This window comes from Lacerta agilis, chromosome 1 (genome assembly GCF_009819535.1).
Source record: "Lacerta agilis isolate rLacAgi1 chromosome 1, rLacAgi1.pri, whole genome shotgun sequence".
Taxonomy (NCBI): domain Eukaryota; kingdom Metazoa; phylum Chordata; class Lepidosauria; order Squamata; family Lacertidae; genus Lacerta; species Lacerta agilis.
In genome coordinates this window covers 84,759,149-84,775,816 of record NC_046312.1, presented here as the reverse complement: position 1 = coordinate 84,775,816, position 16,668 = coordinate 84,759,149, and the positions used below count along the sequence as shown (strand labels likewise).

At 45.1% G+C, this 16,668-nt stretch overlaps 1 protein-coding gene across 16 annotated transcripts in view; it reads right to left on the bottom strand.

The window, feature by feature from the left end:
• Positions 1–16,668, bottom strand: part of TNS1 (tensin 1) — a 286,343-nt gene that overhangs the window by 95,635 nt on the left and 174,040 nt on the right. For 13 of the 16 annotated variants that reach the window (XM_033161327.1, XM_033161376.1, XM_033161366.1 and 10 more), the window contains 4 exons: positions 5,446–5,495; positions 3,044–3,215; positions 2,314–2,364; positions 896–1,018 (listed from right to left, as the gene is read on the bottom strand). In XM_033161327.1, coding sequence (XP_033017218.1) covers positions 896–1,018; positions 2,314–2,364; positions 3,044–3,215; positions 5,446–5,495 — 396 coding nt within the window. Of the gene's footprint in view, positions 1–895; positions 1,019–2,313; positions 2,365–3,043; positions 3,216–5,445; positions 5,496–14,081; positions 14,353–16,668 lie in introns of those variants that run through there. The other 3 variants (XM_033161428.1, XM_033161437.1, XM_033161337.1) reach the window with 3 other exon arrangements.

Below are 16,668 nucleotides of genomic sequence, written 5' to 3'. Positions count from 1 at the left end.
CCATCCAGTCCAACCCCCTGCCAAACAGGAAACACCATCAAAGCATTCCTGACAGATGGCTGTCAAGCCTCCGCTTAAAGACCTCCAAAGAAGGAGACTCCACCACACTCCTTGGCAGCAAATTCCACTGTCGAACAGCTCTCACTGTCAGATACTGCAGGAGAGATCTGTGTGCACCACACAGCCTACATGTGCATTCTGTGAAGCCACTCTACTGCCCTCAGCTGGCATGGAGAAATAAAATTCAATTGCTAGTCCGCCCATGTGTGTTGGTCATAGGCTTGCTAAAGGGAGAGTGGACTTTCTTTCCCATCTGTTACTAGGCCAGGTTGCACTAATGTACAAAACCCCTGCAAAAGTTAGACAATGGATACCTTAAGGCTTGCTTGACCCTGTGTGTCCTAAGCCAATCACTGAGATGATCTGGGGGAGCGTATTAATGGTCTCCCATACACCAGAAGCACAAATTATGGTAACGACGACTCATGCCTTCCATGTAGTAGGCCCAAGTATAGGGAATTCCTTCCCATTAGAAATCAGGTGGGCACGATCCCTGGTGAGTTTCAGATGCCAGGTTAAAATGGTGTATGTATGTATGTATGTATGTATGTATGTATTTAATATACCACCCTATATCCGGAGGTCTCAGGTCTCAGAATATAAAACCACAAAGTATATAATTAAAATAAAAACAACAACCAAATAACCCCCGCGTGCCCCCAAAATACACACACTCACACACACACACACACACACACACACAGTGAGAAAGGAGGGGGGAGTGAAAAACAAATGCCTGTCATTCACACAGCCACCTATCCTGTCCTTTCCTACTAAGCAGAGGAGGGAACCACATGGAAACTCTGCAAGGAAAACTCCTTCGCTTCTCTCTCACCTTATTATGCAGAACCACCACATTGTGAGGATCAGCGTTGAGCCACGTATCCATGGCCTTGCAGATGCTGCATATCTTCTCCAGGGCAGGTGTGTGCAAGTCGGGCCATCCGAAATCCAGCACCTGTGGCAGAAGGAGAGCAGAGGTTTCCAAGCAAGAGGAAGACAAAGAAGAAAGGAAAGTGTTAAAGAAGATGAAGATCCCTCCCCTGGTACACTTGTGGTTAGATGTTGCTATTGCACGAAGGTATCCTAGTTTTAAAGGCCATTAGGTGGGATGAGGATAGCCCAATTCAGGAACAAGATTCTGAGGCAGCATGAAAGGACAACAAATCCCCATAGGACTTCATAGCATAATCCACTTTACAGAGTTTTGAGACTGGGTTTATATGGAAAGTTGGGGAGCTCTGAGCACATTCCTTAAGAACTTCTCAAGATCTTCCAGCAGAACTTTGCAAAGGCCATACTTTGCAACGGCATACAGAACTGCCAATGCTAACAACTTTCATTTGATGAATAATTGGCCATCCTACAATATGGATTTGTGTGCATACTCATGTGTTGGCTACGAGTATGACTGCCTCTGCCAGGAGCTCACAAGGCAAGCCACTATTATCTCAGCCTCGGCTTCTACCCTGCTCTGAAACAGGGGGGTAATAATATTGACCTACTGTACAGGGTTGTTCTAAAGATTGCTTAGATGAAGTACCTTAAACACCATTAAAAGCTTATATACGGTAAATGCTAGGTCGCATTCAGTTCCCAGTTTCCAATACTTTTATCTCGTCTTTTTGCTTTGCTGTGATTTCTGACCAGCGCAGCTAGAACCTTTGCTTGCAGAAGGAAACCACTTCCTATCTCTGTCCCAGAAAGGTCTAGGAGGTTGCTAATTTGCCCCTTGCTCCCCTCCTGACTACAACTTGCCAACCTAGCAATATCAACCTGCTGCCACTGTCCTTTGATACATGTGGGGGCAAACCTACAACATTAGCTGTTCCTTCAGAGCAGAGAGGCAGGCGAAGTATTTCAGACATGTGCCTGGCTTTGGATGGATGAACAGCTTCTTTGGCAACCAAAGACAGCAGCAGCATGGTTGGATTAGTGGACAAAACAAACATGCAGAGAGAAGTACACATACAAAAGGCTTAAGGAGCAGCGCATTAGAGGGAACTCCAAAAAGCAGAACAGGAACAACTCAGGCAGTCCCCTCTGAGACTGAAGCCAGAGCCAAAAACTACATACAACTGAGGGGAAGTAGATCTGGAAGGTTGAATTTGTAGCATGTTTAGGTTCATAGAGTTATATAGCTGGAAGGGACCCTGAGTATCATAGAGTTTTCTTCCCCAGCCTGTCATAGATATCTCTCTTTCACCCTTTCCACCAAAAATCATGATTTATCAATAAGCATCTACATCTTACCTTGGAATGGAGCTTGCTGATGTCATGCCTCTTCTCTGACAGGTTAAAAAGCTAGTGGATGGGAAAGAAATAAACCGTGTTAGAAGAGTTGGTTGATGAGGTGGAGGCCTGTGGGCAACAATATGATAGAAAACTGAATGGGAGCATCAACTACAGGATTCCAAGGCTATGACGTTTCTTCACCACCACCACCACCACCACCACCACAAACATACACATGCACATGTGCTTCCTCTTCCTGGAATTGCAGGCATGAGCTGTACACTATTATTATTATTATTATTATTATTATTATTATTATTATTATTATGGATTTTCACAGTTAGCTTCATGTAATGCTTAGGCACCCATATATTTCCCGTAATTTACTGGAATGGAAAATGAAATGGATTTGAGAATGTGGTGGGCTTTTGGGATTTTAAAGCTGCCAGCATTACGTTAACAAGAAAAATGAGTGGCATTCAACTAAGGTTTGCTCAGAGTAAACCCATTGCCATTAATGAACATAACTAAGTCTTCTTTGAGTAAATCCTAGTTGAATACCACCCAGTGGACAGAATCAGCAGTGTTGTCTATGGCAAACGGGTTTAGAGATGTTGTGACACAAAACCACAATGAAATTTTTAAAAGTAGAAATGGGTAATGAGGGGCTCCATCAATGACCAGGAAATGCTCCCAGCATTTTTTCTGAAGACAGTAAAAATGAATTAAAACACCCCACACTTATTACCAGGTAACTGTCCCCATGCTTGGATTTCAGCATCTGTGCCACCTCCTTCAGGTTGCTAGAGAAGGTCTGCTCCTCCGACAAACTTGCAAAGTTGACAGCAATAATCCGTTCTGTGACATACACCAGGTCTAGTTCACAAGTATCCTCCATGGCCTGGTTTAGGCTCAAGCTCCTAGGGCAAAAAGAAGCAACTAAACCATCAATGGCAGAGAGGAAAGAACAAAGGTATAAAGATAGGAAAGTCTGTCGGTGTAATCTTCCCCTAGCACTATTTGTGCATCTGTGTGCATGTATGTGTGTGTGTATATATACGTATCATTTTACTTTACTTGCACTTGTCTGTTGTGCAGCCAGGCTTCAACACGGCAAGGGAAGTCCAAGAAGTCCCAAGTGAGCAGGTGGAGCAAGCAACCATTGCTGCTGCTATTGCTGCCACCAGCACCTGGGGTGAGGACAGAATCAAGAGGAGAAATATTCCAGCCGGCTGGTGGAGCAAGCAAAGCAAGTAATCTGCAGCAGGACTTCTAGCATGGCTGCCTGCTCTGTGGAATAGCATTCCTGTTGAGGTACAACAGGTGCCCACTATCTGCACTTTCCAGAAACCATTGGATACATTTCCCCCCAGCAGGCTTTCCCAAAACGGGTCTTTGACATGAGTATCTGTTCTGTATTGTGTTAAGTTTTATTTTAAATGTATCCGCTGTTTTTTCTCCGTTTTTTGTTTATTGCACATCATCATGACACAATTGTGTGGAGGGTGATTAATAAATTACTATTATTAGCAGTAATAAATACACAAACTTGTTTCACTTTGCTTCTGCTGACAGCTTTAGAGGATGTTCTCAGGGTGTTTCAAGTGGGCTTCTGAACATTTATCAGGAGTAAGGCAATACTGTGGCTCCCAGGAAGAGAGAGACCATTCTCAACATTCTCTTTGTGCTTTTCTTTCACTGGAATACTGCACGGCAGAATATTGTTCCATCGTGCAGGATGACCAGTGCAAAATGCGGAGAATGAAATCTGGGGATACCCAGAGACTGCAGCAGCAACCAGAGAAACTGCTGTGGGAATAATTCCAACCAAGGAATACAGCACCATGAAGAAGTATTGTTGCATAATGTCTGTAAGTGCGTGTGTGTTTGGAGAAGGAGGAGCATTTAAGCCAGGGGTCAGCAAGGTTTATCTTGCCTGGGCCAGATCGGTCCTGCGGAAATCCCTCCATGGGCCGGATTGCGCGGACACCTGCATGCACGCCCACAATTTTCAGTGTCTGTGTGTGTGCAGACATGATTTCCGGCATCTGCATCTGCGAGCGGACAACTTGGTTCGGGGGCAGCTCAAGGGCCGGTGAAACGACCTCCGTGGGCCGCTTCCAGCCCATGGGCCTTAGGTTGCTGACCCCTGTTTTAAGCCAAACACTGGGTGTCAGCACTGACACCATGTAACGCAAGCATAAGGCCACAAAGAAACACATTTTTCAGCTTTTAACAAGCATCCTGAATTAAGAAACCCTTTGTGCAAAAATGTTTGCGGATTCATAGGGAAGTAGAACAAAAACAAGCGCTCCCCTATTGTGCAGGATGTTAATATGCACCCTGAAAATAGTGTTCTGGCAATAATGTAAATAGGGAACAAAAATTGTCATTGCACCCTATTCACGAGTAAGCCAGTAAGTGCTCTTTCTAAGAAGAAGCATGGGTGCATATGCAATGGTCCCTCCAGCATCAGAGGCAACATACTAGCTAATGGGAGAAAATAGCAGAAGAGAGTGACTGCCCTTTTTGGCTCCCAAGGGACATGCTGTTGGCCACTATAGGAAACATGATGCTGAACTAGATAGGCCTTTGGCCTCATCTCTTAGTGCTCTTATTATATTCTTCAGGTTACCCCTTTCAGTTCCAGTTACTCCTTTCATTTACTCCTTGCCTTTCAGCTGGGAACCATGCACAATATATCCTAAATGTCTGTGTCTTTAAATGAGAACAAAGCTGTATAACAGCAGATGTGAACACATGAACTAACAAGTCAAATAACTATCTGGGGAAAACCATACCCTTGTTTTCTTTTTTTTCTTTTTTTAAAGTGTATTAGCTTTCGCAGATAAATATCTTGAACATGTGTTATCTATTTTAAGCAAGGCAGATATATCCATGGAAATAATGGAGGCAGTTTTGCATGTCCCAAATTATGAATAGAGCAGTGGAAGAACACAAGAAGAGCCCTGCTGGATCAGGCCAAAGGTCCATTTAGTCCAGCATCCTGTTCTCACACTGGCCAAGCCTGTGGGAAACCTGCAAGCGGAACCTGAACACAGCTGCGCTCACCACACTTGTGATTCTTGGTGTTTGAGTTTCACAAGAAAGACTCTCCATGAAGTACTCTCACCAAACACTGAGCCTTACCTTGAGGGTTTACGTCGTGCCTGGATAATTTTGGGGGACTTTGTGAACACCTAATAAAACGAGAGTGACAAAAGGGTGAGAAAGCATGTTACTGCAATACGTTGCTTCATTGTAGAGTGGCATGTTCAGCAGAAATGGAAGCAAATGGGTCTCCTTCTGCCTAGCTTCTGAGCCTGACCTGCCTAGCCTGACCTGGAAAATTATCACTTTAAGGTGGCCCGATCAAAGATATTTTCGGCTCCCACACAAAATACCCCTGTTCTAGACAATTCAGAGAAGCTCATTCTGGAACATCTGCATTTAAGGTTCTAGAGTTTCAGTTAGACTGCAACCTCCTTCTTCCCCCACTTCTCAGGTATTTGAACAGCCTTCAGTACTGCACTCTGCATTCCATCAATGTTTACTTCACTGAAGATCACCAATGGAGCAAATTAAGGATCTTTTCCATTTTACAGTTCGGCAAATGAAATCCAGAGCATTCCCCTCAAAAAAAGGAGGATGAGGAGTAGGTTTTGCAAGCAAGATGCACAAGTTAAAATAATCCTTTTTTTACAGCCACTTTCCAATATTGCTCCATGGAAGGAAAAGGATACATCAGATTCATGCCCAAAGAATACTTACAGGTGGCCCAACCTGACCTGGAAGTGACCTCTGTGCTAAAATGTATTTAGATGTCAAGGGCAGATTCCATGAATTCCAGGGCTCCAAGCTAATGAATGGCACAAGCATCCAAAGTGGGGGTGGCACAATTGGTGGATTGTCCCTCACACCCAGTATGATGGAAGCCAAGGAACTGTATGATCCTTTTCAAGGTTGCCAATGTTCCCTATATTGGCAACTGTAATGATACACAAAGTAAGAGGTGGGCTCCAGCATGCTCAGTCATGGCAGATGCTGGCACACACCTCTCAAATGATGCACCATAATCATTTGAGGCAACCAATGTATCTTGTGTTGGTCTCAATGAAGACTGAAAGGGCTTGCTCCTTGACAAACTGAGCAGCTACTCAGTCTTGGAGGGATCATTTCCACAGGTCTGATCCCATAGCCACTCCCTCTTCAATCAAGGAGCAAGCACTTTGAGTCAACACACAAAGTCAACACACAAAATCTTCAGAAATCTAACAAGCTAACTGGCAGGCTACCTGATAGCACCCTTATCTTCTCTGGACTACCTCTCTAAATCTGTAAGTTTGTGACCACACACAGTTTGGAGAGTATAGCCAGGAGGTACTTTTCATAGCTTGTTGTGGGTTGAAATAAGAACTACGCTTCAGGTCAAGTATCACCACACAGCAAAGATTATCAGAATTTCAAGACAGAAGAGCCAATGTGAAATCATAGTGTCTGAAATGAGGAGCATCCACAAGGATTGATGGAGCAGTGATTTGTTATGAAATAAATAAGGAACAATAATTCTTTATTTCCAAACATATCCCCCAGGGCTCCCTCGCCTCCTCCTGTTTTGAAATGAGAGGTGGTGGAAGACATAATTTACTGGTGACAATTGAGCTCTGCACAGAGTTAAGAGATCCTTTGGCAGCTCAACAGCCTCTCAATAGAGCCAAATCCTGACAGCTGTAGCAGTGAAACAAAAGATCATGCAGCACTTATTGGTGGGCAAGGAACTATGTACAAAAGCCCCATGAGGAAAGTGTAAACAGGGAGATGAAAGCAAACAAGCAGTAAGGAGGCTGGAGAAGAGCTGTGAAATATTTATGCAAAGAGTAGACACTATCTTAACCTGCACAGCTAACTGATACATGTAAGGTGAAGGGGGGGGGTGATTTCTGTTGGGGCTGTTCTCTGTGCATGTCTTTTCCTAGAGGAAAGAATATCTCATATCAATATGAAAATCTGCTGTTGCTCAGTACCTGTGCATCAGTTTGCATGTTGTAAGTGATAGTCCTGTGTCTCCATCCACAGCATTCTTTTAAAATCTACTTATGAAATATCCCATATCCTAATGGCACTGTTACAGGTGCCACATAATACTTGCTCTGCACTTGGAAGAAATAAACCTTTCAGTGGGGCAGCACCTATACTTTAGAAGTCCCTTTCTCTTGAAATCAGGCAGGCACCTTTGTTGTGTTTCGCCAGGACCTTTCCTTTAGGCAAGCCTATCCTATCCAGACATGTAAAAGTTGCATGTGTTTTATATCTGTTGACTTTACCAACCAATGACACAACCCTCTTGCCATACGAGGGAGCTCTGTGATAGCTCCTGTCACAATCAAGGGCTGTTTAGGATAGAAACAGCCATATGACTCTGCAGAAGCCCAAGGCGAGATATGTCTCTTCCATTAAAGCTCAAACTAACAGCAAGACTCATGCTCTTTTCCTCTGCAGAGACTCTGCCCCTCCACCAAAAAGAAGGAAAGAAAGGTGGAGCGAGGGAGTCTATGCATATTGGACAGAGGAAGAGAAAAACCACCTAACCCTTTTCCCTCTGATAATTTTCAAGCTCAAAATCATTCTTGCCCAGCTGTTTTATTTGGTTTTTTTACCCATGGTTTTTACCTATAGTGGAAAAGGTGCCCAGGCATTTTTAAAGAGGCTACCATTTGGGACTTTAAGCTGTGTTGTTGTGGTGGTGGTGGTGATGGTGGTGGTTGTATGACGGCTGATATATTGGTTTTCTGATGGGTTACGTTTTGCTTTTATTGAATGTGAAAATTATTTCTAATTGTTCCTATTGTGCACTAACCTGGGATCTGTTTCAATGAAGCCTTTTTTTAAAAAGTGATATAGGCATAAGCATAGCCAAGCAATGACCGTTCCCCACATCAAATGGGGTGTGCATTTTGTGTGGTCGCAAGTAGCCTCCTGGGATCACGGTGGCAGCTCCTGGCAGTTGGGTCTGGCACCACCTTCCCAGGTTGGATACCTGGGGACTCCACCTACTCCAGCAGCCGCCCAATCCCGGCTGGGGAGCTGTTGCCAGGGGGATTGGCCAGGTAGAAGGAGGGATTATACAGTACACACAATAGGAATTGAGTCATACCTGGGAAGCGGCCGTTGGATACAGAGCTTCCTGACCCTCCACTCCCTCAATTAACGCTTACTTTACAGGTTAACCATTTTATTTTCCACAGCCACACATGCACGCAGGTGCTGCTATGTCAGGGTCGCTGTTGAAGGGCCGAAAAGGAATTTCCCTGCATTGGCAGGTTTCGCCTTTCCCGTAGCAATTTGTCACAACTTTGGCGGTTGCAGGCTTTGGGCGGAATCCTTTAGTCATCTACCAATATGGGGGGGGGCGTGGGGCAGTGACCCCTGCCCCCATTGCGGCGGCGATAACAGGGTTCCCGTTAAAGGGGTCTCAGGGGGAGGCAATTGCCATATACCCAGAGGTCATCTTTGCCCTCCCCCTCCAGCGGCGACGAACAGGGGGGCAAGCTATCTGCTTGAACATATGTTCTCCAGAGCTAGCCCGCTCCCCACACATGCTGGATAACCCTAAAATTACCCAGAACCCCGGCTGGGGAGCTGGGAAGGATAAACGCCCAATGCCTGAGCCAAGGTCTCCCTACATCTGAATATTAATAAAGTTGTGGCCAATTTAATCCCATAGAACGTTGTCATGTGTCGTTATTTCCCTCAGGGGTTGCCCGGGGTTCGGGGGACTCTGCCTGGCCTCACAAATAAAAATACTTACCTAACTGACCAATTGTGTGGCAGATAGCTCGGTTCTGCTCCCCCAACATTGATCATTGATCCTCCCCCCCCCCCGGCCCATATAAATCCTGGCTATGCCCATGTATATGGGGATCCTGTTTCTCTTCCTTCACAGGTGAAAAAGCAGACTGTGCTTCACCTGCAGTGTTACACAGCCCAGGCTGATTTTGCTTCTTCTACTTTAGCAGAGGAAAAGGAGCACAGAGCATCACACACAATGCCTTGACTGAGCCTGCTGCAGTTTGAATTCCTTGGTCCTACTAGCAGAGATAATTGGCTAATTAGCAGCCAGGGTTTACAAATACATGGGGGACCAAGGCCCTAACAAGGATCATTAGGAGACTATTTATCAAGCTGGACAGAACAAAAGCCACCAGGGATTGAAGAGGAGGAGAACTGCAGGAAGTAATTTAAAGGCTGTGTTGAGTTTCATTTTCTCGAAAGTCAGTCAAGATAATAGCAGCAGCTTGGAAGGCTGGTGGACTAGATATCAATGCAAGGCCAGTTTTACTGCAGAAGCACATAGGCTGCAATCACTACCATGAAGATACTAAAGAGCCCTTTTCCAGTCAAGGTATTTGCTCCAATTCAATTACAGTAAATTTCCACAGGACGGAATCTGCTAACCTTCATCACATCTGTTCAGTTAAGACAGGTCAGGGCTTCTGTCCATCACTGGAGGTAGGAAAGCTATGGGGTGCTAGGATCACCTATAATTTATCTGTGGTGTCAAGGGAATATCTGCTAGGCAGGTTTTCAGGCACTGTCTTGCCACAGCAATGTCAGTGTTGTGGCAGGACAAACTGTTCTAGGACTGAATATTCCCATGTTCAGAAGACATAATTTAAATGTTCCCAAGGTTACATCAAGGCTAACTATGGGGATGGCTTCAGTACATGCACTGCATTGTGCCCGGCACGATCAGCACCATGGACAACTGTGGGGTGTGTATGAGGAAAAGTGTTCACTACACATGTTTAATGCACATCAGTTCTGTGAAGCTGTGAATGGCTCCATTCACTCCACTATCACATGAAACTAGTAATTTAGATCTCATTGTTGCCAAGTGTAGCATTCCAGAAGATGAATCACAACCACTCCTTTTAACAAATGACCTGCCGGTTAACCGGCTTCTATTAGATGGAGATTTGGCTTAGTTTTGGACAACACATTAGTGTTTAGTTCACCTTCTATATACACACACTGGGTTGCTCTAACAACTGGGGAGCCCCAAAGGTATGTTCTCCATTTGGCACATGTGGCGATTTTCCCCAAACCACACCCACCTTCCCCACACCTGGCATTATATGTGACATCAGGTATGGTGCAGGGAGAGGCACAGCTGGTGGGCAGATCCCAGCAGAAAGCAGGACTGAACTCCCTGTCCATCAGCTGATGCATGGGGAAGTTTTCCTCTGCCTGAATCCTCCACAAAGCAGATTTGAACCCCCTGCCCCTCAGTGGATGCACAGGGGCCAAAAGGGTCCCCAACCCAGACCAATTGTACAATAGACATTGTTTCTTCATGGGTAAGATGCTGCACACTACAGAGAAGTGAAATATTCTGTGTTCACAAACAGGGCATGCAGTTTTGACAAACCTTTTTAATCGAAGGGTTCATTAATTGGGGAGGAGCTAGAAAGTGCAGATAGATTATAAAAGCATAAGGGGGGGTATGCTGCCTTAGATGGCTAACTTCGCTTGCAGCGTCAGAATTTTGGAAAGGTGAGAGTAGAACACACAAACCTTTGCTACGGTACTACTGATATATTGCTCTAAGATGATATCCTAACTACCGGTACTTTTCCAAGATTTTCCAGGATATTTAAAAGTCACAATTTCAAAGTACTGTACCCAGAATAACTGGAAAAACTAGTTTGGCGTGTGCGTACACACACACACACACACACACACACACATGCACTGAACAATTAGTGTAAAGGACAACCACCATATAACACCATCAGTAGTACATGCAAGTGAGAGTGAAGTCTTGCCAGAGCACGCTACAGAACTTTGGATGCATGGAAATTAACAGCCCCATTATAACTATATTGGAGCAGCCCAGCAGTAAGGTTTACAGAGCAGAAAACCTCACACCATGCAACAAAAAGGTCTTCCCCAAGCCATTAAAACTGAACTCTGGCTTGCCTTGGCTTGGGCCTTGACAGAACAGAACGCCAGGAGGAAATGTGTGAGTTGTACGAGCAGGATGCTTCTATTTGTGCACCATTCCCATGGCCTCAAAAATTCCATATGTGCTCGATTTGTTTGGTGACTTTGTGACCTCATCTGAAACACTAAGTGGGGGTTCTAATTAAAGAAAGATCTGACTGAGAGGAAAATATACATTCACACCTTGTTTGCTTTAGTATCTTCAGCTAAAAGCATTTGTTAAAAGTTTTAATAACTAAAACTCTCGTCCCAAGGTGGCTCCATACTCCCATGCCCAAACTTACATGGTGAGTTTGCAGATCTCAGATCTAATCACCTACTTCTGAAACAGCTGCTGAATTATAGGGTCCCAGTAATGGAAATGCCAAGTGAGGGAACAAGGACAAAGCAGCATGCTGAACCTAAAGATAGTCATTATGGGTTTGTCTACATGTGTTATACCAGAGAGGTGGGGAAGTTCTGGCCTGTGGGCCATAATTGGCCCAGCAAAGGTCCCAATTTGGCCTGCAACGCCATTTTCCTTGGCCATTAGGTGTGCCCACCTACCGGTACATCACACCTAATGTCATATCTACTGTCTGGTATGGGGCACGTGCAGATTCATCTGCATCAGCTCTTCACTGAAGTTCCCCATTCGGAAAATGACTGCATGGCTCATCCCCACAGAAAACAGGGTTGAAGCTCCCACCCCTTTAACTAATGGGCAGTGAGTTCAAGCCTGCTCAATTGGCTTCGCAGCTGAGTTCCCCATGGAGATCACACAGCTAATCCCCGCAGAAAGCAGTTTTGCCCCCCTATTTGGTGATTGGGAAGCGCTAAGTACAGAGCTTGCAAAGCACTTTGCACAGTGATTCCCAAACACTCAACAGCTAGCTGTTGTTAGGAAAGTGCTTTGAAAGCCCTTATGCTCAACGTTTCCCAAGTGCCAAGCAAAGGGTTGGCCAAGCTTCGTGTGCTGTGGTTCCCACGTGGCCAACAACAAGTTGGTTTTCAGGTGCTTTGGAAGTGCTGTGCATGGGATTTGAAAGGTGGGCATGCCAAAAACAAACAAACCTGCCCATGGTGTCAATGGTGTCCCACCCATCTGTCAAAGTGGATCTGTAGAGGGTAGGGGCAGATAAGGATCTGGCCCACCAAGCAAAAATGGTTCCCAACCCCTAGTGCAGCTGACCCACTCTTCAAACACTTCAGTTCTCTAACATCCAGTGAGAAATTCAGATGAAGACAATTTTAGAAGGCAGTCAGAGGTCTCCCATCCTCTCTTCCACATGCGCTCCTGCAAAATTATCCTTCACACATATGCAGATACAGAGGGGGGAACCACTTTCCTTCATACACAGTCACACAGAGAGACACACAAAACTATCTCACACAATAAAATATGCATACATATTAGCAAACTCCCTCAAATGCACAAACACATTTTAGCCACCTGTCCCATGCAGGAATTTTTTACACACACACACACACACACACACACACACACACACACCATATACACAACCTAACCAGACTAGGAATTGAATCTTACTTCAACACTGGTAAAAGGACAGTGTCCTTTACCACACCTGAAGCAGCAGGCTAGCATAAGGGGTACAGGTTAGCCCACATAGCACAGACAGCAGCTCACCATCACTTTCCATTTCCCCTCCTCAGTATCTGCTGCCTGAGGTAGGGCAGTTCTGTTTATATCTCAGGAGGGAAGGGATGCACTTTTGCTCTGAGCCAGGGGGAGGGGGGTCCCCTTATTTTGCCGAAGGAGAAAGCACATCTAGGTTACTGTGCAGCCTCCCCTCAGCCAAGCAGATTCATGCAGGCAGGGTGGCATGCAGGTATCACCACACATTAATGGCTTGGCTTCAAGTGGCTGCACATGCCATTTGTAGGCACTGAAATGTCTCCAGGAAGTGCTGGTCGGTGTACCTCTTAAAGCTGATAAGCTGCCATTGTCTGTACCTGCCTTAATGGCTAAAATCGACACACACACACACACACACACAGTAACTTGTCCTTGCCTCAGCTCCCATTTATTACAACTGGTTAACTCTGAAACCGTATTCCTTTATATGCACACAGTGGGTTTTCAACAAAAGAGAAGTCCAAGCAACATACCTGAATGCTGGATATAACTGCCAAAATAATATTTTTAAGGCATTGCTTGGCAGTGTGGGGGAGGTGCCGCCTCACACAGGCATTAAATCAAAAGTTTTAAGCTGAATAACTTGGCCGTTCTCCATCAGATCCCTATGAAATTCAGTTACAGACTACACCACAAAACAAGTAGATTCTCAGTGTCAAATAAATTTCGTATAGATTAGAAAAACCATTCTGATTATATGAGGTATAGGATATTCAGACTTTAAAGCAATAATAAAACCTTGAAACACCATATTTCCCCCCTTTTGGTGTCATCCGTAGACATGAGAACAGATTACTCCTGGCTCATTGAGCCAGCTGGCTGTGATGAAGGGAGAAAACAAGCTGCATACAGAGCCAGATCTGGATTTCCTCCCATCAAAGCAGCACTCCATGATGCTGCTCAAAAGAGATGTGCGCTAGAACCACGTGCATGCAGTAACTGTGGTTGTTGTTGTTCATAAAACTCATATAAAGATCTGATCCAAAGATTCCATCCTGCCCAGAGAGAACAGAGCTCAAGGCAAATCCCTATTTGGAGATGTTTAACTAATTCCCACCCTATTCCTATGTGCAAATCCAATTACAAGGCTTGGCATCTCCACCACAGCACGCACACACCCCTCCAACCCTAAACAAAGGCTTACCTTCGGGAGAGTAGCAGTTTTGCTAATCCATTTCCAGGGCATGGTGCCCACTCTTTCTTAAATCTCTCTCCAGAGCAATCCCTCTCTCCTCCCCAGAGACTCGATCCAAGGAAGCCCACAATAATAAAGGGACGGTGTTTGATTAAAGAGAGGCACAAGCCTGGCACGCAGTGGGCACCATGTTTGGCATGGTCAGTCTCTGACGCTGCCGTTGGGTCCCTGTGGCTCACGCTGCAACACACTAACCGCAAACAGCTCTCCTGTTGTTGTTACTGCTGGTGGAAATGGAGCCCCACCCCTTCCTGAAACGCTCTCCCCAACACACACACACACACACACACCACGAGGAAGAGTCAGGCAGATATCAGCTGATAGGAATAACAGCTTCCAGGCAAATTAAATGCTCAGAAAGCACCCTATCCAGAATTCAGGACCAGGCAGAAAGGTGAAAGTGACAAATGATCCTTTTTAAAGGCTGGCACCCCACTTATTCTAGAGTGTTGCCCTCAATATCACCACCTTCTTTACTGTTCGACACACACCTTGCTTCCGTTTCTATGCCAGCCTGTCACAGCAAAAGCAACCAAGAGCCACAAGGTGCCCTGCTTCAGTAACCAAGGTCATTGCTGCAGAATATGAGCCTGACAGCTGGATTCATAAAAATAGAGAGTTAAAAAATGGAAATTGGGGGCTTTTCTTGTTGGGATTAATGATGTAGAAATCTTCAAAACATGAAGGTTCTTAACAGGTCATCATGTATGAGTGTTCCTCGGAATCCCAAGAAAATTCATCAGGGGTTCTTCAACAAGGATCAATACAATGGCAGGCAGGATTTCCTTTAAAGTAGTTTGCACATTGCCACTACCCATCATCCCTAATGCATCCCTAAGGTGCATTTTGAGTCTACACAAGGCTGCAATGAGGCCCAAAGCATCCTGGCCAGTGGCCTCTGAGGTGTATGGGAGGAATTCGTTGTCACACTCTGGTTATCATTCCATCAGCGCAAACATTTCTGCTTCCCAGGCAGAACAACCTGCCCTCTCCTCTCTTCATGTGCTGTTCTTGGGAGTTCTCCTGACCCTTAGAGCAGATCTGGGAGGCACGGGGAGATTGTCTGGAGAGGAGAGGGGGGTGCCCTGTTGCACTAGCAGGAGCTTCTGTTAGCATTCTGGGTTGGCTGGATCCCGGCCCATATGCCCTACAACATGCCCCCTGAATCTTTTACAGCCCACAGGCATTCTCAGGCTGATATGCAATGCTTCTTGCCCCACAACCAAGCATGGGAAGACTCTCCTGAAACTAGAAGGTTTGAAAATCGCTTTTTGCGTGCCACCCTTCCCCCTGTTTCCATTACTGCAGTCATACAAGGAGAGCTGGGAAAGAAAATGGGAAAGAAGGCATATTATGGTTCCATCTGAAGAAGTGTGCATGCACACGAAAGCTCATACCAATAACAAACTTAGTTGCAACTGGAAGGATTTTTTAAAATTTTGTTTTGACTATGGTTCCAATAGTAATTGACTTCTTTCTGATGCTTCCAGTTCCTGCACCTGTAATTCTTCCATCAGTAATGGGGAACCTGTGACCCTCCAGATGTTGCTGAACTACAGCTTCCACCATCCCTGGCCATGGGCTGTGCTGGTTGGGGCTGTTGGATGTCCAGCAATATCTGGAGGGCCACAGATTCTCCACCTCTGCTCTAAATGAACACACATATCTAGATCATGGCTACTTCTCAAACATCCAGTTTCACACAATTGTTATGTTGCTTTCATCCATGCAGCAGCACATTTTTTTTAAACCATAAGTAACTATAGAAGAATTACAAGAATGTATAAACTCAACCTTAGGCAAATTTAACTGACAGCAGGCATTGGGGAGAGGAGAGAGAGAGCAAGAGAGAAAGCGTCCCCACCATTATGCCTCCATCAGATTGTAGGGTTGTTGCAAGCAGGAACTTGGTCTTTTCTGTTGTGGCTTTTTTGGGGGGGGGGGGAATCTAGTTTTAAGATCCATAAAACCATTTCTATTCTGCACAGGAACTGCGAGGTGCTGTTATTTTATCTGGATGCCCCCAGCATTATGTTGCTCCTGGTTTGTTATTTATTTGACTGTTGTGCTGAATTGGTTTTGGGTATTTATTTTTTTAAAAAAGTTAATGTATTGATGAAGTTTTCTAGCTGAACTTGAGGCCACTTCAGCAGTAAATTTAACTCATTAATTCCTTAAAAAGTTGCCTGTGCCCCGTTTGGGGTGATCTCCTCACCCCTCCAACCAGCTGCATGTGCCCATGCCATTCAGGGCAATATTGAATCTCTCAGGCAATACTTTTCAAGGATTGGGGGGGTGCAGAAGGGAGGAGGAAAACGGAAGGTGACACTTCCTATGACCCAAGCCACTTTTATTGCACAATGCAGGTGATTATTGTTAGTAGCCGGGAAAATGTCCTTCAGGAGGAACTTTTGTCCAGCACCACTGATTTTCTCAGTGAGGAATCCCCCAAAAGCTTTCTGGGTATATAGTCTGAAACTCACTGTATAAATATGTGTAGTAGTAGTAGTAGTAGTAGTAATAATAATAATAATAA